This window comes from Brassica napus, chromosome C9, assembly GCF_020379485.1.
Source record: "Brassica napus cultivar Da-Ae chromosome C9, Da-Ae, whole genome shotgun sequence".
Lineage (NCBI taxonomy): Eukaryota > Viridiplantae > Streptophyta > Magnoliopsida > Brassicales > Brassicaceae > Brassica > Brassica napus.
In genome coordinates, this window is record NC_063452.1 from 7454924 (window position 1) to 7480555 (window position 25632).

The window sequence follows — 25632 nt, forward strand, 5'->3', positions numbered from 1 at the left end:
TGCAAATTCTCTCCCAAACCTTGCAATCGATTTTCTCCTTAACCTTCCCATACTATGGATCATCCGAAAGAAGGTTCCGGGGAATCCGGGATGCCTCCCTCTGCTTCTGGAGCTAAACTACTGAAAGTTAAGCAAGAAGTCGGAGCCAAGATGAGGAAGGGGAAAAAGACAGCCAGGGAGGCAATCGCGACCAGAGTTTCTAAACGGAAGAAGAAAGACGATTCTAGTGGGAGCAGTCCTCACTCGCCTTCGTTGCTGAAAAATCAAGACGTGGTTAACCTCATGGTTCAAGCTCTCGGCCAAAAGGAGCTTGGCCGTGCCTGTAATTCCGACGAAACCCCCGAGACCGCTCCGGAGGGTTGGTTCTGTTGCCATGAGAAGTACATCTCCAAGTCTCACTTGAGATTTCCTCTTCCGACCCTACTGCTTGATCTACTAGATCATTATCAGTTAGCCCTTTCCCAACTCTGTCCCTCGGTTATCCGGGTGATAAACGGCTTTATCACTAGGTCCAAAGAGGAGGGGGTTAGCGTCGGTCTTACCGAACTTATGAGCCTCTTTTCCCTGAAGGAAAGCGCCTCTAAGGAGGGTGGTACCGGGACCTACTACCTCCCTAGTCGTCCCAATCATGTTATCTTCAGATTCTCTAGTAGTGATGATGACTGGAGGAAGAAGTATTTTTACGTTAAAGTTGATCCTTCGACGGTTCCTGTGGGTCGGAACCTTAGGGTCACTTGGACTAATCCATCTGGTTAGGAATTCTAGGGATATGCTTTTTCCGTTTTATTCATTTATGGCCGAGTAACCTTTTTGCTCTGATTTACTTGCAGAAATCGAAGATCCTCCGAAGCTCTCTACCAAGCTCACCAGGGCTCTATACCGCAAGTTGCAGCAGAGTCCCTGTACCTGGGTAGCCTACACCACTTCTCGAATAAGTGCAGCCAGATTCCCAGATACCTACAACGCCTCTTTCCAAGATCCCATTCCTGCTGAGAACCTTGAGAGTAAGTTCTTGTTCGAACCTTTTTAATGATTTTATCGCTTTGAAGTTTTTAAACTTAAGGATTTCCATTGTTCCAGTTTCGGCAGGCGATTCAGTTGTATCGATCTCAACTGGTGCTAGTGCTTCGGGAACTGAAAAGTCTCAGCCAGGTGACATGACTCTGCGACCATCATTCCGTTCTAGGGGTAACCCCTCTAAAGCTGCCAGTGCTTCTCGTGGAAGCGACAGGAACCAAGGAGGATCGTTCCTTATCTCAATGAAGGAAGTTTTGGACGACGGAGGATCCAAACCTGTTGTCGAGACTACTCCAACTGAGGTTGTAGCTCAGGATGCTGCTCCTCTCCCTGAGGTCCAGGTGCCGGAGGCTGACTACCAGGCTCCGAAGGGTACCTCTGAGGTCGAGCCGTCGAGACACAAGAGGCCCAGGACCGATCAGGGCGGAGCTCCCACCCGTTCTTCTTCCTCGTCCTCTAGAGGAGGGACTGTTGGGTGGAGCTTTACCCATTCGAAGCCTGGGTCGATCCTGGACGACTCTTGGGGCCTAGCTGCGATAATGAGGCACCTGAAGAGCGTGGGATGTCCCCTTCCAGCGCTCAAGGACCTGACTAACCGAGATGAGTATCTCGATATTGCCCACTGTATGGGTCAGGTACGTGATCTCTATCTGTTCTTTGTTTACATTCTTTGGAGACGATGATATATATTTTTTTTGGATTTATTGCAGTTGGCTGGGGCTGTTAACAGGGCCCAGCTCAGGTTTGAGAATGCTCTGTGTGCTGCCCCCAATGCTGGTGAACTTGCTGAGGTTACCGAGATGGTTAAGGCAGCCAAAGCCGATCTTGACCAAGCCCGGGTTCGAATTTCTGAACTCGAAGCCGAAGTGACGAGGCTAGGCTCGAAGGCCGATGCTCAGCAAGGAGAGATCGAGAGTCAAAAGCTCGATATCCAGGTGAAGAGCAGGAGGATCAATGATTTGGAGGCTGCTCGAAAGATAGCTGAGCATCAAGTACGTGAGCTCATTGCCTCATCCCAGGATAGCCAGAAGAACAAGGAAGCTGAAGTCAAGCTGGCTGTCAGGGAAGGGAAGAAAGAAGTCGCCGAAGCTTACGGCAAGATCCTGGTCTGTGTTAAGGAGAAGTTTGCTAGGAAGAAAGATGAGGTCAACGCCTTGGTGTACGCTCAGGAGCTCCAAGCTAATGCCGACCTCTTGAAGGATATGCTGAACAACAAGATCCAAAGCGTTGAAGAGGAGTACAACCAATTGGTGGCCTTATTACCAGAAGCGACAACTGCGTATGAGAAGGCTCAAGTCTCTGACTTCTCGGTCAGCAAGCTTCCTCTTCCCCAGATCTCGGAGAGTTCAGGTACTTTCGAGATTAACATGTTTAATCCATCCTTTTCTGGGGAGTATGGCTCTAATTTGGGTTTGATGGCTCCTGACTTAGCTCCAGTCGAGGCAGCAATAGGAGGTGATGGCAATGTGGTCGATGAGGGAGTTCCTGCCGGTGCTGGTGATCCGATTCAGGAAGAGAAGGAAGATTGAGAGCTACGGCTCTTTTAGCTTTATGTTTTGTGTTTTTAAGACTTCGGCCTAAGGGCTTTGTTTCGTTATGCATTATGACTTAGTGCCTGAGGAGGCCTTTAAACCTTAACACTTGCTGGATTTCAATAGCCTGGGGAGGCTTTTAAACCCTTTCTTATGTTTAAATCGTGGCTATTATTTCTGTTTTAAGTTTTTGAACTTAACCTCGTTTCATTTAATCATAGTGATTGCGAATCTCAGATGAGTTGTGTGCTGTCATCGTTGAGTCGGATTAGGACCTTTAGTCTTAATTTATGATAAGCATTTAGCTTAATGGATATTCGGTCGTGATAACCTTAAAGAGAAGTTCTTGATTTTAGCTCGGGGACCTGAGTCCGATTCGAAAGGTTCTGGGACCTGGTTGTTCAGGTTCGTAGGAACCTGGATTTAGATTTATAGGGACCTGAGTTAATTCGAAGGACTTCGAGGCCTTTGAAGTTTAACGGATGGAATTGAGGAATTTCGGAATTTTCCTGATTCTTTAGGATTTTAAGACCTTTCGATTTTGATAAGGGTTTCAAGACCTTTTGGTTTTGATTAGGATTTTAGGACCTGGTTGATTGTTAAGGATTTTGCGGCCTTAGCAGTTGTCAAGGATTTTAGGACCTTGTTGATTGTTAAGGATTTTAAGACCTTGGTTTATGTTAAGGATTTTAAGACCTTTGGGTGTATTAAGGATTTTAAGACCTTTGGGTTCAGGTTTTTAGGGACCTGAATGTATTCGAGATTGTTGAGCTTAGGTCCCGATTTAGGGGGACCTAAATTTTCTTGGAGGGTTTTAAGACCTTTGATGTTTATGAAACTGAATCAATCGTTTTATTAATATCAGATATCAGAGAATACATGATTCAGATTATTTACACAGTAACTATTTTTAGGCTAAGTGTTCTTGGTAACACCTGCCCCTTTGGCTTAGGTGAGGAGGTTGGTGAGAAGAGGTTGGGGCTGCACTCATGACGGAGTTGCCTACGTACCCAGTCAAGGGATCAAGCCAAACGTAGTTCAGGGGTTTTAGGTACCTAATGATAGTATCTTTTGAGGTTCGTGGCATTCCACGATCGGATTTCAGGTACCCCGGTTCGTACCTTCTGGAGTTTGTAAACTCCGGGTCGTACTATGTGGATAATTCGGTAGGGTCCTTCCCAGTTGGTTCCTAACTTTCCAGCTCCCGGTTCCTTTGTTCCTTCGAACACTTTCCTAAGCACTAGGTCCCCTACGGCGAACTGTCGGGGCCTTACTTTGGAATTGTAGTGTCGTGCCATTGCTTGCTGATAATTTTGAATGCGAAGCAAGGCTTGGTCTCGTCTTTCCTCGATCAAGTCGAGGCTATCCATCAGGAGCTGGTTATTAGCTGCGGGATTTGAGGTGCAGAGCTCCCGTCTGAGGCTACCTGCGGTGGTTTCTGCTGGGACGACAGCTTCCATCCCATAAGCTAAGGAGAAGGGAGTTTCCTCTGTAGCTTTTCGTGGGGTGGTTCGGCAGGCCCATAGTACTTCGGGTAGTTTTTCCGACCAAAGCTCCTTTTGGGCTCCTAGGCGTTTCTTGAGGTTTGCTAAAACTGATTTGTTGGCAGCCTCCGCCTGTCCGTTCCCTTGAGGTCGCCGAGGTGATGAGAAGGTGAGGCGGATGTTCCATTTATCGCAGAAACTTTTGAAGTCGTGGGATATGAACTGTCCTCCATTGTCGGTTACGATTTCGTATGGGACGCCATGCCTGCATACGATGTTTTTCCAAACAAATCCTTCGACCTCGAATCTGTTTATTTGTTGGAAAGCTTCAGCTTCAATCCATTTCGTGAAGTAGTCGGTTAGGACCAGGAGGTTTAGTAACTTCTTTCCTTTCCCTGAAGGTACTAATGGACCTATAATGTCCATAGACCACCTCATGAATGGGTAGGGAGCTGATATGTTAGACAGCTTTTCCGCTGGTTGGTGTATGATCGGTGCATGCCTTTGGCATTTGTCGCACGATGAGGAGTAGACCTCACAATCTGCGATAATGGTAGGCCAGAAGTAGCCTTGTCTTTTTATTCGGATGGCTAAGGCTCTGCCTCCGGAATGGTTTCCACAGGAACCGTCGTGCATTTCCTTCATGAGTTTCATAGCTACTAGGCCGTGAACGCATTTTAGGTAAGGTCCGGAGACACTTCGTTTGTGGAGGGCTGACTCGATTATACAGTATCTTGCTGCTAAAGCTTTGAGTTTTCGAGCCTCCCACTTGTTGGGTGGAATTTTTCCCTCTAGGATGTAATCCATGATCGGTATTCTCCAGTCTTCTCTCCCTACAACTTTGTTGTGAAGAGAGGAGGGAGATTCCTGTTCGGGACCTGGTGCCGTGGTGCCCCCGGAGATATTCGTTGGAGTAGGTTCTGGGTTCTGAGGAATATCTCCAATTTCCTCGTTATCCCCTGTGGTTTGTGTAGCGTTCCTAGATGCGTTTTTAAGAGCGGTGCGGCTTCTTGTTTGGACTTTATAGACAAGTGGCTCCGAGGTCTGGATGGTGCCCCCGGAGGTACTCGTAGAGTTAGGCTCTAGGGAGTCTGAACTTCGGTGAGTACCTTCACTTTTGTCGTTGTTTTCCGGGTTCTGGGTTGCTTTCCTGGAGGTGTGCTTTCTAAAGCTGCGTGTTCTAGTTTTCGGGAACCAGAATGTCGTGAAAACTTGGGTAGCTACCGTCGGGAGGCTGTTATCCTCTATTTTTTCCTTTGGTTTGCTATCCATCTCAGCCTTGGTAGCTATGTCGATACTTGGCTTCTCGATTCCTTCCACGGGTATAATTCGTTTTACGAGAGGGTCGGATGTGGAAGCTAATGCGGCGAGCGCGTCTGCTGAGGAGTTCTCCCCTCGTGGGATCCTCGTTAGCTCGAACTTGTCAAACTGCTTTGTGAGGTTTAGGACGACCTCGAGGTATGCCCCCATTCTTTCGTCCCTTGTTTCGTATTCCCCGTGAAACTGGCTAGCTACCAGCTGCGAGTCGCTGTAGGCGTTTAGCTCCCGAATTCCGAGGCTCAGGGCGAGCTTTAATCCAGCGATTAGTGCTTCGTACTCGGCCTCGTTGTTGGAAGCGTTAAATCCAAGTCTATAGGATTGTTCGATGGTTTCTCCGGCTGAGGAGGTTAGTCTTAAACCGACACCGGAGCCTTGCCTTGACGAGGCTCCGTCCACGTATAGGCTCCATTTCGGAACCTCTGTTTCCTGGTCTAGATGTTCGGATGCTAGCTCAATAACGAAATCGGCGAGGACCTGAGCTTTTGCTGCTGCTCGGGGTCTGTACTCGATGTCGTACTCGCTGAGCTCTATAGCCCATTTTGCTAATCGTCCGGATTGGCTAGGGCTATGCAGAATCGTCCGTAATGGTTGTGAGGTCATTACGATGATCGAGTGCGATTGGAAATAAGGTCGCAGCTTCCTGGCAGCTGTCACGACTGCTAGGGCTAGTTTTTCCATGGTGGGATATCTCGTCTCGGCGTCTATTAAGCTTTTGCTAGTATAATAGACAGGTCTCTGTTCGTTTTGTTCCTCTCGTACTAGCACTCCGCTGACTGCAGCTGCCGACACGGCGAGGTACAGGTACAGTGGTTCTCCTACTACAGGTTTGGATAGTATCGGAGGTTCCGAGAGGTAAGCCTTCAGCTGTTTGAAGGCTTCTTCGCACTTTTCATCCCATAAGAACTTCTTATTATTTTTCAGAAGTTTATAGAATGGAAGGCATTTATCGGTGGACCTGGAGATGAATCGATTTAGTGCTGCGATCCGTCCGGTCAATCTTTGTACCTCTCTGGTCGTTTTAGGTGATGGCATTTCCAGGAATGTCGCTATTTGTTTCGGGTTGGCTTCGATGCCTCTTTCGGTTACGAGGTAACCTAGGAATTCGCCGGAAGGTACTCCGAAGGTACACTTAGCTGGGTTTAGCTTCATGTCGTATTTGTTGAGGATTTCGAAACATTCTCTTAGATGGGAGATGTGGTCCTCCCCCTTTGAGGATTTGACTAACATGTCGTCGATGTAGACTTCCATGGTTTTTCCGAGTTGTCCAGCGAACATTTTATTTACTAACCTTTGATAGGTAGCTCCCGCGTTTTTCAAACCAAACGGCATGACCTTGTAACAATAGGTTCCTCGTTCAGTTATGAATGCGGTTTTCTCTTGATCCTCAGGATCCATCATAATCTGGTTATATCCTGAAAAGGCATCCATAAAGGACAAGAGCTGGTGTCCAGCCGTTGCTTCGACCAAACGATCGATATGAGGTAACGGGAAGCTGTCCTTAGGACAGGCTTTGTTTAAATCGGTGAAGTCTACACAGATTCTCCATTTCCCATTCTTCTTTTTTACTACCACTGGGTTAGCTAGCCAATCGGGGTATTGTACCTCTCGGATGGACCCGGCCTTTGTTAGTCGATCGACCTCGTCGTTGACAGCTTGGGCTTTTTCTAGACCTAGCTTACGACGTTTCTGTTTGATCGGTTTAAAAGTAGGGTCTACATTGAGCTTATGAGTGGTGACATTTGCATCTATGCCTTTCATGTCGCTGGTGGTCCATGCAAAGGTTTTGATATTCTGTTTTAGGAATTCGACGAGCTCCTTTTTGGTTTCGAGAGGTAGCTCGGATCCGATGCTCACCTGTTTCTCAGGATTTGAGTCGTCGATGCTAACTTTTTCGGTGAGGTTCTTAGGGGGACCTCGGATATTTCGTTGCATTTCGCGACTCTCCTGGATCTGTAATTGCTATTGGGGGGATTCTTTTATGATCTCGAATCCTCCCAGGTAACAGATCCTTGAAATCTTTTGGCTACCGTGTATGGTAGCTATTCCGTTGGTTGTTGGAAATTTCACGCATTGGTGATAAGTTGAAGCTACTGCTTTCATCTTATGAATCCAAGGCCTTCCGAGGATTGCGTGGAAAGGGGATGGTTTGTCGACAACTATGAAGTTGGTCATTTTCATGACTCCGCCAGCTATAATTGGGAGCTTAATTGTTCCCAATGAGGTGGCTGTTTCACCTGAGAAACCTACGAGGTTGGATTTCTGGTCGACAATTTCGTAGTCGTCTATTTCCATTCCCTTTAGTGCGTTGTAGAAAATAAGATCGACGGAGCTTCCGGTGTCGATCATGAGCTTAGGTACCTCGTACCCTGCTATATTTAATGTTATGACAAGGGCATCGTCATGAGGTCTATCGAGGTCTAATGTCTCACTCTCCCAGAAAGAGATCTTAGTGTTAGACTCAGGCTTGGTCGGTTTGGACTGAGTGTTTGACACAGCTTTCCGTACGTGACTTTTAATAGAGTTAACGGAGTCTTGACACACATCGGACCCTCCAAGGATGTAATCGATCCTTGAGCCAGGGCTCGATTGGGGAGGTGGTTTACTCAAGAGGGCCTCGATTTGTAGGCTTTTTCCTTGTGGAAACTTTCCAAGGATCATATCGACTCTCTTTTTGGGAGCTGGGGGTGGTGAGTCTGTTTCTTTTTCAGGTGACCTCTCGCGTTTTGGAGAGCTATCTCTGGGACCTCTCTTCTGATAAGGTTGTGGCTTTTTGAGGTCCACATCTTTTATTTCTCCGGCTGCGAATTTAGCAGCCAGTTGTCGTTGGAGGTCCCAACATTCTTCGGTTGAATGTCCCTTTCGATCGTGGTAAGAGCAATGTTTGCTCTCGTCATAACCTTTGGACCAGGGGGCTTTAGCTGTCGCGGCGACAGGTTTTTCTTCCTTGTCTTCCTCGACTACGTAAGAATGTTCTCCCTGGGTCTGATTATTTCGGGAGCTACCTCTTTTGTGAGGTCCCTTTCCATCGGAGGCTTCGCCTTTCGGGTGACTCTGGGGTTTTCTGTGGAGCTTATCTAATGCTGCCATTTCCTCCTCCAAGGTAATGTATCTAGAGGCCTTATGGAGGGCGTCATCGATAGTTGGAGGGGGATTTAGCGTTAGCTCCGAGAAGAAACCTGATTTATACCAGAGACCTCTCCTAAGAGCCTCAATGGCTACCTGATCGTTGGGATTCGAGAGTTTAGTTCTTACTGCTCTGAACTTTTCGATGTAGACTCGCAGTGAGTCTCCCAGTCCTTGTCTGATCTTCCAGAGGTCAGCCTCAGACGCTTGTTTCAGGATGTGAGTTGAATATTGCTTCATAAAGGCGTTAGCCAATTGATCGAAACTGTCTATAGAGTTCGGCTCGAGGCTGGAGAACCATTCGAGAGCTGTTCCGATCAGGTTTTCGGCAAATGTTCTGCAATATCCTGCATCACACTCTTCCTTTGTGAAGTGAGCTTTAACGATAGCTAATCGGAAGGCTCTTAAATAGGCCTTTGGGTCTGCGTTCCCATCGTATTCAGGAATCTTAATTTTTCGAGTATCTCTTATGTAAGAGTTGGCAATTCTATCGGTGAACGGAGTTCCACGAGTCTCCTCAATTAAGCTCTCGATTTCGGGAGCTGAGCTCGTTACCTTGTGAACTTGAGCTCCCAATTTCTGGAGAGCTGCGTGGGTTCGCTCCATGTACCTGCGAATTGCGTCAGGTCCCTCGAAGGGAAGGACATTTGGGTCATTATCAGATACTCGGCGAGCAGGTTCCTGGTGAGACCGAGCTCGGTCGTCTTCCCAGCTAGCTGGCGAAATAGGTCGCTCATTGGTCCTTAGGCTCCGAGCGAGGTTAGTGCGGAGAGCTGCAGGATCAGCATCCGTCCTTTGGTATTCGTCTGTGCTTGGGGTTGAAACCCTAGCTTGAAACACTGAAGCTGATGTTCTGGCCCCGGACGGTATGTTGATCCCTGCTCCAGACCCGGAAGGAGGTGGCGGTGGAGGCAAACGGGTGCTCCCACCGGTGTTTCGATCAGGCATGGAGCTAGTTGTAGCTACATTGCTCCCCATGGTGCTGGTGATAGGAGGGGTAAACGCAGGAGCTGTCCTAGCGCGAGGCGTTTGGAAAGCAAGTTCCTGCCCTTCTGCACCTGGGCTATCAGGGGAGAAGTTCAGGCGCTCTCTAGGGAAGGAAGGGTCAGCTAACCGTTCATGGAAAGTGACTCCTCTTCCCTGGTGGACGGACGGTTGGGTCGTTGCGGATTGAGATCTGGTTATCTCTTCGAACTGTTGCTGCCGTTCAGCTAACTGTTGCACCGTTCGCTCGGTCTCTTGAGCTTTGTCCACTAACTGGAGCATCATCCGACGGATCTCAGAAAGCTGATCTTCCGTTTGGTTCGGAGCGGATTGATGCGATGGGTTATTGAGGGCTGAGGACCCAGAGTTGGTCCCTCCGGAGGCTCTCGGGTTATTTGCCCCCGGAGCAGTGCAATTCGGTGAGCTATTGCTCTGGTTCGATTGATCGGGGTTAGATGGATTCGTTCCGTCTAATGGATTCATCCTTTAAGCTTTAGAGAAAGGGATTCGATTATTTGTCCCCACAGACGGCGCCAATTGTGAGAGACAAGGTTTCACTTCTTAGATTTAGGTTAGGTCAAGAGAGATGAATGAGAATCGTGGGCTGAATCCCGTAAATAAACTTGAAGAATGAATATGATTTTATTGATGAGTTGAAAGATGATGAATACAAAGGAATGTATCTTGAGATGATTACTAAAGAATACGTAATGCTTTTAATCTAGTACAAAAGTTGATATATGGAAAAGAGATGGATCGTCTTTTATCTTCTCCGTCTTTATATAGTCTAGGTTTCGTTGGCAACCCTTCAACTGTTCTCCGAGATATTCGGCTTCAATTACGGAACTCGCTTTAGGCTCCTCTTGACCGAGTCTCTTAAGGTGTTGGCTCACTTTCTGTCGTGACCTCTGCTATGATGTCTCCCAGGTCCAGTCGTCAGCTCGGCTTTCAGCTCCCTTTGTTATGATGGGCTTATCGCAACCCACATGCTAGCTCACGCTTATCGGTACCTCACCTGAGGGTCATATTCGGGTCCAACACTAACTATATTTTGTTTTCAAAATAATCAAATAAATTAAAAATATTCTTTATAAATCAAAATACCCAACAAACCAGAATTACTAAAATAGTTTTTATCCGAAATGTTTAAAATTATTGATTATCCAAATTTTTATCTGAAAACCCAAAAATCTGACATTTATTCGAAAGTACCTAAATTTTCAGACGATTTAACCCGAATTAACCAAAAACCAGAACCGAATATAATCTAAAATTACTTTGGATATTAGCTGACTCCCAACTTTGCTACCCAAACCGAACACTAAAATAACTGAACCGAAACTGAACCAAATTTTCTAAATACTCGAACAGATCTTAAACCGTCAGATCGAAGAAGCCAATAACCGAAAGAATCAAAATGAGAACCGAATACCCAGGGATACATGATACCATCTAAAATTAAGTTCCACCTTTTTTACGATTATTTACTTATTATTTGGCAAGTATGCACAAAAATATACTCCCTAATGTATTTACCCAAATTTTAATAGAAGTCAATAAATTTTTGGAGAGTATAGAATTAAAAGCTTTAAATATTCAGATCACTGTGTCAAACTACTATTGTCAATTGTTTTATTGTTTGTGCTTATAGGAAGTATAGTTTTTGAAGAACTAACGGTTAAAATTTTAAAGTAGATCACATTCAAAATTACGAAAATAAAATTTTAAAAATATACTCCAAACGATCTTCCATATTTAACAAACACATACATAATTTAATTTAATTTTGTCACATAGTAAATATAATCACCTGCCATAACAAGAAGTACATTCAAGAGGTTAATTTTACCAGCGCCATTTTGACGTTTATGCCAATAAAATAGAACAAGTTGGCGTAAGACAGAAGAATCTTTTTCTTGATGTTTTCTCCTTGGTTATTGAAACTATGAATAACCATATGCTCTGTACATTTCTACACCTATTGGACTGGAATAGTTTTTTATCATACATAAAATATTTGCTTTTATACCAAACTAAAAGTTTGACGGTGCCTTCGTTTTCATGAATCTGAAATGGTTGAACCCAAAATACATCAGATTTTGTAGATAACAGACCATAAGTAATTTACATACATATATATTAGTATATCAGTTGCTAGATTATATTTTGTAGCCATACTTGATCGAATGAATTTATATACGTGTGTTTACTTAGAAAAAAATATTTGAGGGATTTAAAGATTGCAACGACTATTTTGTTCTGAACAAAGAGATTGCAATACAAAGATATATTTGGTTCATTATATTTTAGTTAATTAGCCCAACTAGGTGGCATAGATTCTATTTTGAACACTACTTATTGTAATATTTTTACTAGGCAATAATTTGACTAGTCAAACAATATTTAATATTTGTTTGATACATTATTCTTTAAATTTAAGAATCTCTAACATTATATGCATATATCAATGCCTTTCTAACTATATGTGGAGAAACACAACATATACTCAATTCGGTATGCTTGGACCGATGATAGTTCATAGTAGTTTTGTTTGTTCGTCGATTAACTAACGATCATCAAAAATCAGTTATATAACATATAATTGGAGGGTTCATCCACTTCAATCCTCTATTTGTAAAATCTTAATTCAGAGAATTATAAGATAAGAATTGTTAATTAAAAATTGAAAGGAGAGCAGCTTCTTCAAGGAGGGTTTAACCTAATTGAGCTCTTAATCCAAGGAGAAGGTCAAATAAATATATGTTAAAGTAGGAGACACGGAAACAGCTCTCACGTTCCCCTCTTCTATCATCTTACCCGCACTAATGAACAACAAACTAAATTTATATGAAAATTAAAATGTTAAAAGAGTTATATCTTCGAGGAATAATTAAACATATAATTTTCGTGTTCGCTCCTGTGATCCTCCATAAATCCTATCATCTCTAATCACACTTACCTTTCTCTCTTCATAATATTACTCTTTGTAGTGAGTAGTTGCCAAATTCCCATCTCTCAAAGCTTACTTGGAGTTGTGTTCTCATGGTAGGTTAACTTTTCTATTTCTTCAATTATATACCAGCTTAAGTAGTGAATCTCTCACTTTCATCTCCGTTGATTCATTATACGTTCATACCCGATTCCTTATACTTGTGGCTTGAACTCCATCTTGGCTCTTGTACATGTTTAAAATCACTGGTTCTTTCTATAGATATTAATGATGGATGAAGGAAATAATTGAATTATGGTATGAAATTGTGTTATTTTGTTTACATCTGGGGTAATTAAATAAATTGTGTCTGTTGCGGAATTCAGAAACCGGCATGGTTGGATGCGCTTTACGCAGAGAAATTCTTCGTGGGATGTCCGTACCATGAGACGGCAAAGAAAAACGAGAAGAACGTGTGTTGTCTTGATTGTTGCATCAGTCTCTGTCCTCACTGTGTACCCTCACATAGATATCACAGACTCCTTCAGGTTCGCCGCTATGTGTATCACGAGGTTATTCGGCTTGAAGATCTTCAAAAACTCATCGACTGCTCTAACGTTCAAGTAAGCGATGTATTCGTAATCTTAGTACATATATATATGTGTGTGTATTTTCCGCTCATATAAATTTATATCGATTATAAAATTCGATTGGGATGAACTGGACAGGCTTATACAATAAATAGTGCCAAAGTGGTGTTCATCAAGAAGAGACCACAGAATAGACAATTCAAAGGAGCTGGTAACTACTGCACTTCATGTGACCGAAGTCTTCAAGAACCTTTTATCCATTGCTCACTGGGCTGTAAGGTTACTTCATCTAACCTTTAGTTCTATTTAATATAAGACTCAATTCTGCTCATTTTATGATTCTCATCAGTTCTCAGATCACTTAGCAAAACTATTTATTTCTCATCACCTCTCACTTCGCAAAACTATTTTGTTCTGATACCTGTGTTTAAATACTTACATGTATAAGTATGTCAGTCTGACTTTAGAGTTTAGTTTCTGATTTTTTTTTAAATGAGTTGACTCATTTCTATGTATTAAATGAAAATTGGTTCGAACTTTTCCTGAATCGAGTTTTGTTTTTCAGATTATCTAAATGTAATTAAGCAAAAGTACGGACCATCGGTTTAAGTATTTTAAATCCGCCAATTTTGTTAGTTTCCAGAGTGATGTTCTATTATTTTTAACAAAAAAGATTGTGAAAGGATTAAAAAATATATAGGACGACTAAAATAACCTAATTATAGTAAAATATTCAATTTAAATATATAAATATATTTTTGGATTTCGAAATCTTTTCTTTGAAATATGTATTAGTTTCAAAACATCAAGAAAATAAGTAATTAGTTGGCTATTATTTATTTAAAATATTTTGATAACTTTATAATTTGTTTACTCACACCTTACCGTTAGAACTTATGTGTGGCACAAAGATTTTAGGACACAACCACGCTTCAAATTCCTGTTATGTTCCACTTTGTAATATATCATGTTATAAAAAAATTACCGTGAATGCACAAGCACACACATACGTTCATACATATATATATATAATTTGATTATCGTACACATATAAGCTTTTCGAGCATACATAGAATTTAAAAGGTAGAAAAGTAAAAGATGTATTATTTATAATAAAAGGTCTTGTTTAATATACATGTAGGTGGAGTTCGTGATGAAACGTTACAGGGATATAACTCCATTCATAAAGCCATGTCACACTCTTACCCTAGGTCCTGACTACATCATCCCACAAGACTTACACGCAGATGATAATATGGCTGCCTACGAGACTCCACGATCAACGGTCGTAGACGGTGATGATTCCATGAGCTGGTCGTCGACTTCCTCCGAACTAGGAGATGCTGCGACCACCACCCATGTCGTTAGGAAAAAGCGAACTGGTTTCTGCTTCTGTGCCAAATCGGCTAATAGTTATAAAGCAGTTTCGGAGGATCCTGACGATATTTCCAATTGCATCAATCGGCGCAAAGGCATTCCTCAACGATCTCCTCTCTGTTAAAGTTCTCTTTTATTTTTTTGCTTTTGTTTTCTAAATCTTCTTTTTAGTTTATTTTCACCATATAGTCTTGTGTTACATGTATGGATTGTTGTCTCTCAATCTAATAAAGTTTATAATCAATCATTTATTGTTACCTTGATAAGTTTGATTACGTATAGGGTACTTTCGCACATCTTAAAAGGAAAAAGGTGAGAAATGAATTAATTAATTAGTTTGACAAAAAAGAATCAAACTAATTAATTAATTAACAGTTGGTCAGTGAATAAAGGATTCACCTTCCCAGTTACTACTATACTTGTCTTCTTGTTAATAGCCGAAAATTTAAAAGTTCATGCTTTTATGAATATTTCCTCTTTTTCATACCACAATAAGCAAAATGACGTCATTTGGTTCAACCATGGTTTTTAGCGACTAATTAACTCCATTTTAAGATCTGTTAATTTACTTAACAACATGTCTAATTTGGTAAGTCAACAATAGTTTAGGATTTAAGATGAAAGTCAAAAAAACAATTTGATGTTTTAAATTGCCTACGAGAAAGTTGATGCATTAAATGGTCCAAATGTAAACGTTGAGGTTTTTATTACATTTTTCCCTGTTTAGTTTGGCTCGGTCAATATAATTTTATATATTTTTTGATTGACATAGTGTTCGGATTTCTTCAAAAAATGGTGTAAGTTCAATATGTTTCTGCTCGTTGAAAGTAGGTTCTATTCTTGATGAATGCACTTGGAATTTTCAGTTCCATGGCAATGGTACTAAGCAATAAGAAGTAGTTCCGGAATGCCATTGCAGACTGAAAGATGATGTATATTAGCCAGTTTTCTAAAAATTGGTATAGGTAGCGTTAAAGACGTCGTCGGACCTAAACAAAATAATTTTTATAAACATTTTTTTTTCAAAAAGTCGGTCTAAGTATTTAGTAAATTAGTATAGGCATCCGCAAAATCAATAATCTTCTATAAATTGTTTAGCTACTACCTGGCGAGTTTTTGAATACTCATATTAGCTATTCAAATTTTTAACTCCAATGACGACAATCAAAACATTACGAGCATTAGTTCTTAAAAAGAATAGGAGGATTTTAGTGATATAAATAGCAAAATATTTTTTTAAATTCTCTCTACATATGCCGCCATACAAAACTCACAGATATTCTGAAACACTCCAACATGAAGTCAGCACTTATCCCTTTTAAGACACACCAATCCTACATCGGTTACTTATTCTATCGATACTAGATGCCTGTGGCTGATTCAGAAATCACCAAAACATAAGTTACAAAAAAAAAAAAGAAATCACCAAAACATAGTATTAATATCAGAACTCTAAAATAAACATTAAGTGTTTGATTGAATGGAAGGTTGTGCAATATGCTATAATATTTATGTTTGTATTCAGTTTGTGTAATTATGTGTACATAAGATACTAAATATGAGTAAATAATAAATTAACTTAACACAATTTATAATAATACTTAAATAAATTATAATAATATGTATATAAATTTAATATTTTATTACATTTATAAATTACTAAAAATACTTTTATTATGAAAATAGTTAATAATATAACTTTTTATATAGCTTATTTTTAATTTGTATAGTATTTTGGATCATTTTTATCCATTTTCACATTCACATATATTTTTGACGGTTAGATTTGCTTAATCCATATTTGTACCGTTAGATCTATTTGATCCATTTATCTACTTTTGTTTCACTCAATCTATTTGATCCTCAATGCTTAAACTTCTTTTTCATCAGGAGCTTAAAAATTCTGAATTTTCTGACGGGATTAAAATGTAAAGAATATTGTGGCAGAATACAAAGGAGAAGGTGATGACATCGGATCCTCTGCGTTGCACGTGAGGCACTGATCCATTGATCTTTTCCCTCTTTCATTTTACATTGTCCTACATTTCCCTTTTTTAAAGATTCTTCTACTGAAAGGATGAAAGATAACAAAAGAAGTACCGGGCCTAGTCCAGTGTTTTGCTTGTCATACATTTGCTGTTTTCTTTTAATTGTTTATCTCCTTTTTGGGGTTCGTAAAATTGTATGGTTAAAGTTTGAGTCCACGTGCCATGTACTTTTACCGAATTGGTCGGTTCTGACTTATGTGAATTTACGCTGAATTAACAGATTTTTTGTCTGTTTTAAGTTGAGTGTTTTCAGTATTAAAAGAACAACGATTGTTAGGTTGAACAGTATTCTGTGGTTATAAAATTAGCGTTCATTAATTATTGTTATTATGCCAAAAAAAAAAATTATTGTTATTAAAAATTATGAACCAAACAGGCTGAACACGTTTTGGCATGAATATGAAAATAGAAGGATGTTTTCCTATTCGGACCGCATTTCCAACCTTTATAGCGGTCAAAAATATTCCTAGCCTTGATTTAAGTATTTTATGTGATTATCAAAACATTTTCAAAACATTTTCTACCAAAATATGGTTAAAATGTGGTAGGAAATTCAATGTCAATGATTATATAGTTGCCAAAAATCGAATTTATTTTGTTCAAAAATTCTATAGAAAAATAATTATTTATAGCCATATTATATTTGCTTTAAGTTTAGTGTTTATGTATACAATAACATGTAGAACAGTAAAAAACTCACTTATTTCTAAAAATAAATATTAACATTATATATGATTTTTATTTTTTTTTTTTTTTTGATGAAATTTGAAATTTATTGATCAACAATTTGAAATTTTTACAAACGATTAAAAGTTGTTAAATGTCTAAGGTGCATACGAGAAACAAATCGAATACTAAAGAGTAACTTGAAACCATCTTCTTAGCAACCCTTCCAATTTGTGGCCATGAGTGTATCGCAAAGAGCAGATGCGATTTTTATTTTTATTTTATTAAAACAGTGCAGAAAATATATGGTCTATGTGTAATTAATCTCTCAAATAAAACATTATCTCCTTTTATTATTGTTTTTAATTTGTTATAAAAGTTTTTCGTATTAAAAACGAAATGAGCATTACAAGGAAAAGGTTTTAATATAAAGGTAAGAAAAGAGCCACCTCGAAACAATAACATGTGAAGCAACAACGGAAGAGAAGACACAGAAGATGAAAGAAAGAAACAGAGAGCTACTACAATTAAAGACCATAACATAATCTCACTAGATCTTCACCAACAGTTCTTAAGCGCCAAAGGTTTCTCCTTAAGCACCGAATGATTTTCTGAACCAAAACATCCCCCGAAATGGTAACACCATTGAGGAAACACTATTACGCTCCTTCCAAATTTCATAAACTATTGCGTTCCAATCCTGTAAAATAGCAAGAGAAGTAATGCTCTTATCATGTGAAGAGATCAGCCATTAAAACACACCATACCACGACCTTGGGATTGCATGAGAGGCAAGCCTTTGAACCAGTAAAGACCAACATTCCAAAGAGGAAGGACCATCAAAAACAAATGATACCTGAAAAACATAGAACGATGGTTTATGAAATATTTCAGGCAAAGGGCAATTCCACAATCGATATCCTTTATTAGAAATCTCTTGAACAATATTGCAAGGTTTGATCTGAAGTTTATGTGACAACACACACATGTTTCACCACTGACACATTCCAAACTACTCAAGGATTTCTCACACAACAAACGTTGCGTCTCACACCAGATATCTCTCACAAACCAATTGCTTCAAGGTCCAATATTTTTTAGATTACAATCTCTCTCTTTTTGTCTGAATGATACATCTCATCTCATCCTGGCACCTGCAGTCACAACACATAACACAAATGCAAACCACAAAAAATTCTAAAAGAAAACTGGATCACATTATATAAAGTGATTTAAGGTTTTGAAACAACCAACAATCGTCTTGAAATCAAAATAAAAAATTGACCAAGACATCCGACACGACCATAAGTCCATATCTCGCATAAGTAAAATGAACATTTAGACAAAATACAACCAATCACTGATCTTTACTCATTGTCATCATCTTCTTCTTCATCTTCAGCATTGATGATTTCTCCCCGTGGAACATAGTTTTCAAGAGATGTGTCTCCGCAATCTGAAAGCTTGATCAATGATACTACATCACATGTTGAGGAGTCACCAAGCTTAACGTTCCTGAGGCAGACGCCACGTGTGTACTAGTCTCTGCATTTTGATGGACAATGTACTAAAACCTTGTTTACACTAATCAATAGTGACAAGCCTTCCTTTTCATAGTGGGGCTTTCAGCTTGATCAAACTCATAGACATTTTATTTACCTCCTGAGTAATCACCTGTCATAAGCATGCCCACGCCATATCATGACCATGGGACATATCGACGAGTATATCACACTACAAATTCTCATTCATTCTCCAGGTTATATATCTCCATTCTGGTTATGAGTCCCTTTTAGGCCACTGCCCATACACTGAAACACTACCAGCAAGTCAGTTTGACTGCACAGTCCTTGGCATCTTCTATTATAGACGAGACGCTAAGCCGACAAGGAACATGCTGCCATGGCACAACTCAAGGAGCCCTATGAAGGAAATCGTGTTTTCCCACCGTCAAACATGAACCGAAAAATTAGGGACAAACTTGTGACAACCCGCCCCGCTCACTCGGAACTCGGAACCCGGTTCACGGCCCTGCAGGACATCGACCCTAACTTCTCACATGTGAGCCTTCACTGATTTCTCCATGTAGGTTATTGATGTGCGTGGCGTTCCTCGAACCCAAGACCTAACCCTTTAACAACACTCTCACAGGACGAGTTGTCACCAATTGATCTGCAGATCTTGTGGGAGTATTGTTAAAGGGTGAGGTCTTGAGTTCGAGGAACGCCAATCGCATCAATAACTTACATAGGGAAGTCAGTGAGGACTACATGTGAGGGATTAGGGTCGGTGTCGTGCAGTACTGTGAACCGGATTCCGAGTGAGCAGGACGGGTTGTCACAAAACTATTGGAATAACCTAAGAACAGTCCCACAGGTTAAGAGAAGAACGCCAACCCCCAACCTCCTGCTTCCAGGTCAAGCGATTCTTCTTGCCCAAAGATAAATAGGAATATTCCTTAAGCTAAGATAATCAATTTAGTTAAGAAGAATCTTACTAAATCTAAGGAAAGAAGAAATATTTTAATATCTAAGGTTATTTTCATGAGAAATGAAAATATTTATTATCTAAAGATATACATGAATGTTTCTTAATTTTAATAAAGACTAGAGATTGATCCGCGTATCCGCACGGGTATTGGTTTTTACATTTTTATATGTTGATAATTTTTTTCATAATTAGTGTTATATATTTTAGATGAGTCGTAATATAATTAATTGTATTCAAAAGACCTGGACCGAATTGGGTAATATGGTTATTTTTGGTACAAATATCCAAACCGTTTCAGATACATTTTTAGGTTAATATACATCAGAACTGAATTCATCCAGACCCAGAAGAATCCAACTCAAAGCTCACACATAAATTTATAATATTCAAGCTCTTAATTTCAAAAACAAAAAAATAACAATGCCTGAAAAAAAAACAATCTGTACCTAAATGGATAGTCAATGTTCATGTCTAATTGATGTTATAAACTAAATAAAATGATTATTTCTATGTGTTTAACTAAATTAATTGAAATAGAAAGAGTTTTTTTTATTTAGTAAAATAATTATATAGATTAAAAAATTAAGTGATAATAAATGTAATACATTTTTATTATTTTGATTTAAGTTATTATTTTATTCACTAAAACATGTTTTGAATTATATTTTCGGTTACGTAATTTTCCACCGATTGAAACTAACATATAAAAAAGAGTTTTAGTAAAACAAACTAAACCGAATGTTTAACCATATGTAAAACCCAGTTATTTTTTATTTTATTATTGGCACAAAGTTAATGATGATTAACTAATAAATAAAAACCTGCATTATTATTATCATGAAAATATAATTAATAATGCTATGTAATGTTAAGGTAATATAATTAATGAAATTGTTAAACTGAGTTAAATATGAAAATACAATTAATGTAGTTCTATTCATGAAACTACTAAAAGGACACTATAATTCATTTTTTTCTACTGTTATTTATCTTTCCAAACAATTTTCATCAATATTTCCAAGGAAAATTGTCAAAAATACAATTTTCAAAGCACCATTTTTCAAGTTTACACTAACCACTTTTACACTAATCTTTAATGAATGATAAAAGACATTTATAATCTTTTAATTAACTTTGACAAAAAAAAACATATGGTTAACTAATCTAAACTTAAAACATCAACTATAAACTCTAAATCATCAACTCTAAACCTTAAACCATCGAATATCAACTCTCAACCCTAAATCATCAAACATCAACTCTAAACCTTAAACCCCGAAACATCAACTCTAAACCCTAAACCCTAAACCCTAAAACATCAACTCTAAACCCTAAACATAAACCCTAAACCCTAAATCTAAACTTAAAACATCAACTTTAAAACCTAAATCATCAACTCTAAACCCTAAACCATGAAACATCAACTCTAAACCCTAAACCCCGAAACATCAACTCTAAACCCTAAACCCCGAAACATCAACTCTAAACCCTAAACCCTAAACCTTCAAATCTAAACTCTAAAACTTCAACTCTAAACCCTAAACGTAAACCCTAAACCCTATATATTTTGAAATTCGAACCCTAAACCCTAAAACCCTAAACCTTCGAATCTAAACCCTAAAACATCAACTCTAAACCCTAAACGTAAACCCTAAACCCTAAAACCCTAAACCTTCAAATCTAAACCCTAAAACATCAACTCTAGGGTTTTAGGTTTTAGGGTTTAGGGTTTAGGGTTTAGGGTTTAGAGTTTAGGGTTTAGAGTTGAAGGTTTAGGGTTTAGGGTTTAGAGCTGATGTTTTAGGGTTTAGGATAAGTTTTTTAGGGTTTATAGTTTAGAGTTTACTTTTTAGAGTTTAGGGTTTAGTGTTAATAGTTTAGGGTTTAGTGTTGTTGGTTTAGGGTTTAGGGTTTAGAGTTGATGTTTTAGGGTTTAGAGTTGAAGGTTTAGGGTTTAGGATTTTGAGTTGATGTTTCGGGGTTTAGGGTTTAGAGTTGATGTTTCATGGTTTAGGGTTTGTATTTCAAAAAAAAATAGGGTTTAGAATTGATGGTTTCGGGTTTAGGGTTCGTATTTAAAAATAATAGGTTTAGGATTGATGGTTTAGGGTTTAGAGTTGAGTTTTAGGGTTTAGAGTTTGAATTTCGAAATAGTATAATTTCAAAAAAAATAAAAAAATTATTTTTATTTTGTTAGATTTTTATTTATTTAAATATTTATTTATTATATATATAAAGAACAAGAGCATAAAAGTTTTTTTTCACTTAATAAAGAAGGTATTTTTGAAAATATATTTTTAGTAGTGGTAAAAATAAAAAGTAGTACCATGATAGTGATAAACATGTAATTTTCCCTATTTCCAAACATTAGCACAAGCTACTTCGGTTTTAATAATACAAATGTACGACTTCTATTATAAATATAAGGTTGAAAACCCTAAAGAAAGAATGAAAATCGTTTAACTAAAGAGACCATTTATTCGATCCTAGGTAGGAAGATGGACCCGAAAGATCATCTTCATTGACACATCAACAATTGGCTGATCTCTGTGATTACTACGACCCAACCAAGGTCTCTACTCATGATATCACTCCATCGGTCTACCTACTAACGCAGGCCATGATCTCTTCTTCATAAGCAGGATGACATCATGGTCATGAAGCACATCGATGAGTCTTCCATTAGATCCGGCCATTTGCCCTATAGACAGGATGACTCCTATCAACTGCATGACCATGTGCCCATAAGACCACATGGCCATAAGTCAATATGACCATAAGGCTATGCACCCATCCAAGCCATTCACCCACAATGATATTAACTATGGATGGCTCGATCTAAAGTGGAATTACCAGCAAGGATACATAAGAAACTTCCACGTAGAGTGTAGCTATAAATCCAAACATCTTTCGGTACCCAGACGACACTATTGGTAGCAGGAGCCAACAGCTGGAGCATAAAGACCACTTGATCGTCATAAAAGGCAGCCATGAGCCACACACAATCCATCTCTCATGTTGTTATCAAGACAACTAATGATGCATAGATGCACATGTTCATATGCCAGTACACTAAAGACAAGACTTCATGTTTTATCAACAACTAGAACAGGAGAGAGTAATATGACATGTTGTCTCCTTTTTTTCTTATAATTCCCTAGAGCTAGACTATGAATCATTTGTATAACTTAAAACAAAACAAATAAATCATTTCTATTTCTATTAAATTTTTGTATTTAGGTATTGAAATTATTATACTCTTAATTAAGTTAATTCAGTCACTTCACTTGCAAATAAGTGTAGTTTTTTTTTAAAAAAATGGTATAGTTTTCAAAATATAATCTCATTTGATGACATTTTTCCAAATTATCCCAAAAGTATAGCGATAAACTTAAATTTGGTAAAAAGTGGATCATCATAATGGATATATGAACAATTAAGCAAATACACAAACATTTCGTACAGTATGAACCAATTTACTTTGGATAAGTTTCCAAGTTATAATGAGTAATGTTGCCTTTTAACAATGGTGAGTGCAACCTTCATTGTTTCATCGTATTTTGAGTGTTATATAAGCTATGCGGCTTACCTCTTCAAAATTCTAAGTCTCTCTTATTATAAGGTGATTGCTTTAAATTCAGTTTTGCTTGTCCCTAAGTCGAAATAAATTGGTACAAGAGTGGGACTGATGATGGTGGTGCCGAGAAATAGTTTGATGTCGTCGACCCGGTAAACATGAATGGAAACACATTAACATGATGTAATAACGATATATTTTTTAACAAAAAACCATTGCTTCTCTATCTGTACTAAGATCCTCACTTTAGCTAAGGCTCTCTGAGACAGCCTCCTGGTAGGAGAAACCGAAAGCGGGCAGCATTCTGAATCAAAAACGCAGGCAGATGTACAGCGGATGCAGAAGGCGGGATGGGTCCGATTTTGCTAATCAAATCTTTGAAGCTGTATTCCTCAGGAAGCATGTCAAAGAGATCATATCCTTTACATATGTGTTTCTGTATCCTGGAGTAGTCCAAAAACTCCTTGCGCTTCACTCTATCCGCGTGGCTATACCCTTTCATCTTGAAAACGAACTCGCCGAGACGTCTGAAACAGAAGCTGCAATGCCACCCGGCGTCGGACAGTATCAAGTCCGTCTGTCGTGAGTGACGGTAGTGAGTCCATTTCCGGCTGTATATATGCACAGACGCTCTCCAGCTGCTGTAATCGACCGGGAACTCAAAGGAATACATGTAATCCCTCATCTCCAGATGCATCACATCGGGTATCCCGTCGCACCACTGTAAGAACTTCACGGTGTGAGGACTCGGGATCTCATCTGCATCCGACATTATCACCGCGTCTCCATCGGATACATTAGCTTCTCTGAGGAGCCAGTTCATAGCCACGCGTTGTCGGCCTTCGAGCAAGAAAGGGTCTTGTTGTTGTTGGTCGTGGTGCAAACGCTTCTTCCCGGGGAAGACTCCGTGCACTATCTTACCCTCGGCGAAGGCGAACCGCTCCCTGTTGGAGTCGAAAAAGAGAGGCTTTGGGATGCCTGTGAAGGTGGTATTGGATTCAAGAATTACGAACTTGGAGACGTATGGTCCCAGTTCCTGCCACCTGAGCTCTAGGAGGTCGAGCTCGTTGCTGAAGATGATGGCGTCGAAGACTCGCCTTGGTTCTGTCCGCGGAGTCCATCCGTGGAGATTGCAGAGGTGCGCCATGGAGACGTTCTCGGCGTAGTAATGCGGGATTCGTCTGAAAGGTGGTGGCGGTTTGTCCCAGAGAGGACGGAAAAGATATGATAAGGTTTGGAGGTTTGTGAGGATACCAAACAAACATGTTGAGGAAAGGATAACAAGAGTTGGCAATAGAACAAGTTTACGTGGCGGTTTACGCAACGATTTCATTCCTGCATAGAAACAAGACAAATAGCTAAAAAACTCTTTATCGACTCTCAACAGACAAGGTTCGGTCCAAAACAAGATACATCAAGTTTAAGCACACAATCAATGTTCAAATTTGGGAAAGTAAATTCAGAATCTGCATACCCTTAAGGAAGATTCCTTTTTCTTCAGATCAAACAGAAACTAATTTGATCAAATTGAAAAAAAAAAATAGAATTCTTTAAATGAAACAAGAAACTCGACAGAATCTTGAAATCCACTACATAAGAACAGAAAGGAAAATACCTTATTCCAGATTTATCGAGGTTTCAGATTTCCCTCACAACAAAATTAGCTACGAGATTGAAGTAATTTAGAGGAGAGATGAGAACCCCAAGAAGCGGTGATCTTTTTAACCTCAATGGATATTTTGGCTGTAAAACGACAACTCAACACTCCCAACCTGCGCCACAGATAATATGGTAAATATAATATATTATTCAAATTGAGCAACTAATAATAGGACAACTCTAATACCGGTCTGCTTTTTTCTTCTTCTTTTTATGAAACTTCTCAGAATACCAATTAGTTTAACATTTTCCAAGATAATAGTATTTTGGTTAAAACAATAATTAAACGTAAAATTTAAAAGGAAAAAATAAAAGAAAAAAAAGAATATTTAAATGTAAATTTCAATGCGGCCAGAAAGGTCAATTCCAAATCAACTTCATTTATTCTTTAATTTTATTATTAACTACTTTGGATTTAAAAATATTTCGAAAATCTATACTATTATTTGCAAATTTACTTTTGTGAATTATAATCTCGCATGTTAAAATTTACAGTGCTTAATATGGTTTATACACTGGCCAAAAATTAAAGACATGTTTAAAATTAATATTAACTCATATATATATTATATTGTTAACCATATTTTTTAATAATATAAATTAAAATTAAGAAATAGAAAAATGTATAAACACTAATTAAGTAAAATAATCAAATTTTGTAATTTTTTATAATGAATTAATAGTAGATATAGTAATAAATATCTGTAACATGATTATATCTGCATGCGCGGCGAAACACATAGTATTAATTTAAAGAATTCAATATTTTCTTCCAATTTCGACATTAAATGTTTTAATCTTTTTGATAGTTAAATTTAATTTTTTTATGACACTGC

At 38.9% G+C, this 25632-nt stretch overlaps 4 protein-coding genes across 6 annotated transcripts; 2 read left to right on the top strand and 2 right to left on the bottom strand.

Annotated features, from left to right (window-relative positions):
* Positions 1-835: 835 nt before the first annotated feature.
* LOC106407591 lies at positions 836-2735 on the top strand. 2 transcript variants are annotated; one of them, XM_048767914.1, is made up of 4 exons: positions 836-1004; positions 1081-1652; positions 1728-2367; positions 2449-2735. In XM_048767914.1, the coding sequence occupies exons 2-4, from the start codon at positions 1158-1160 to the stop codon at positions 2544-2546; spliced, it is 1233 nt and encodes a 410-aa protein (XP_048623871.1). In that variant the 5' UTR covers positions 836-1004; positions 1081-1157; the 3' UTR covers positions 2547-2735. The 2 variants fall into 2 exon arrangements, with proteins under 2 accessions (XP_048623871.1, XP_022566120.2); XM_022710399.2 differs by lacking the exon at positions 836-1004 and having other exon boundaries at positions 1154-1652; positions 2455-2735.
* A 201-nt stretch (positions 2736-2936) lies between these two features.
* Positions 2937-7285, bottom strand: LOC106408907. Its single transcript, XM_013849592.3, has one exon. The coding sequence runs from the start codon at positions 7283-7285 to the stop codon at positions 3605-3607; it is 3681 nt and encodes a 1226-aa protein (XP_013705046.2). The 3' UTR covers positions 2937-3604.
* A 4015-nt stretch (positions 7286-11300) lies between these two features.
* On the top strand, positions 11301-14617 carry LOC106409859 (protein RGF1 INDUCIBLE TRANSCRIPTION FACTOR 1-like). The gene is made up of 4 exons (XM_013850411.3): positions 11301-12505; positions 12776-13012; positions 13118-13258; positions 14121-14617. Exons 1-4 carry the CDS (start codon positions 12503-12505, stop codon positions 14478-14480), a joined length of 741 nt encoding a protein of 246 aa, XP_013705865.1. The 5' UTR covers positions 11301-12502; the 3' UTR covers positions 14481-14617.
* An 8635-nt stretch (positions 14618-23252) lies between these two features.
* LOC106411054 (beta-1,4-mannosyl-glycoprotein 4-beta-N-acetylglucosaminyltransferase) lies at positions 23253-24987 on the bottom strand. 2 transcript variants are annotated; one of them, XM_013851732.3, is made up of 3 exons: positions 24753-24932; positions 24612-24650; positions 23253-24472 (listed from the first exon to the last, which is right to left on the bottom strand). In XM_013851732.3, the coding sequence occupies exon 3, from the start codon at positions 24468-24470 to the stop codon at positions 23388-23390; it is 1083 nt and encodes a 360-aa protein (XP_013707186.1). In that variant the 5' UTR covers positions 24471-24472; positions 24612-24650; positions 24753-24932; the 3' UTR covers positions 23253-23387. The 2 variants fall into 2 exon arrangements, with proteins under 2 accessions (XP_013707186.1, XP_013707185.1); XM_013851731.3 differs by lacking the exon at positions 24612-24650 and having other exon boundaries at positions 24753-24987.
* Positions 24988-25632: the final 645 nt, after the last annotated feature.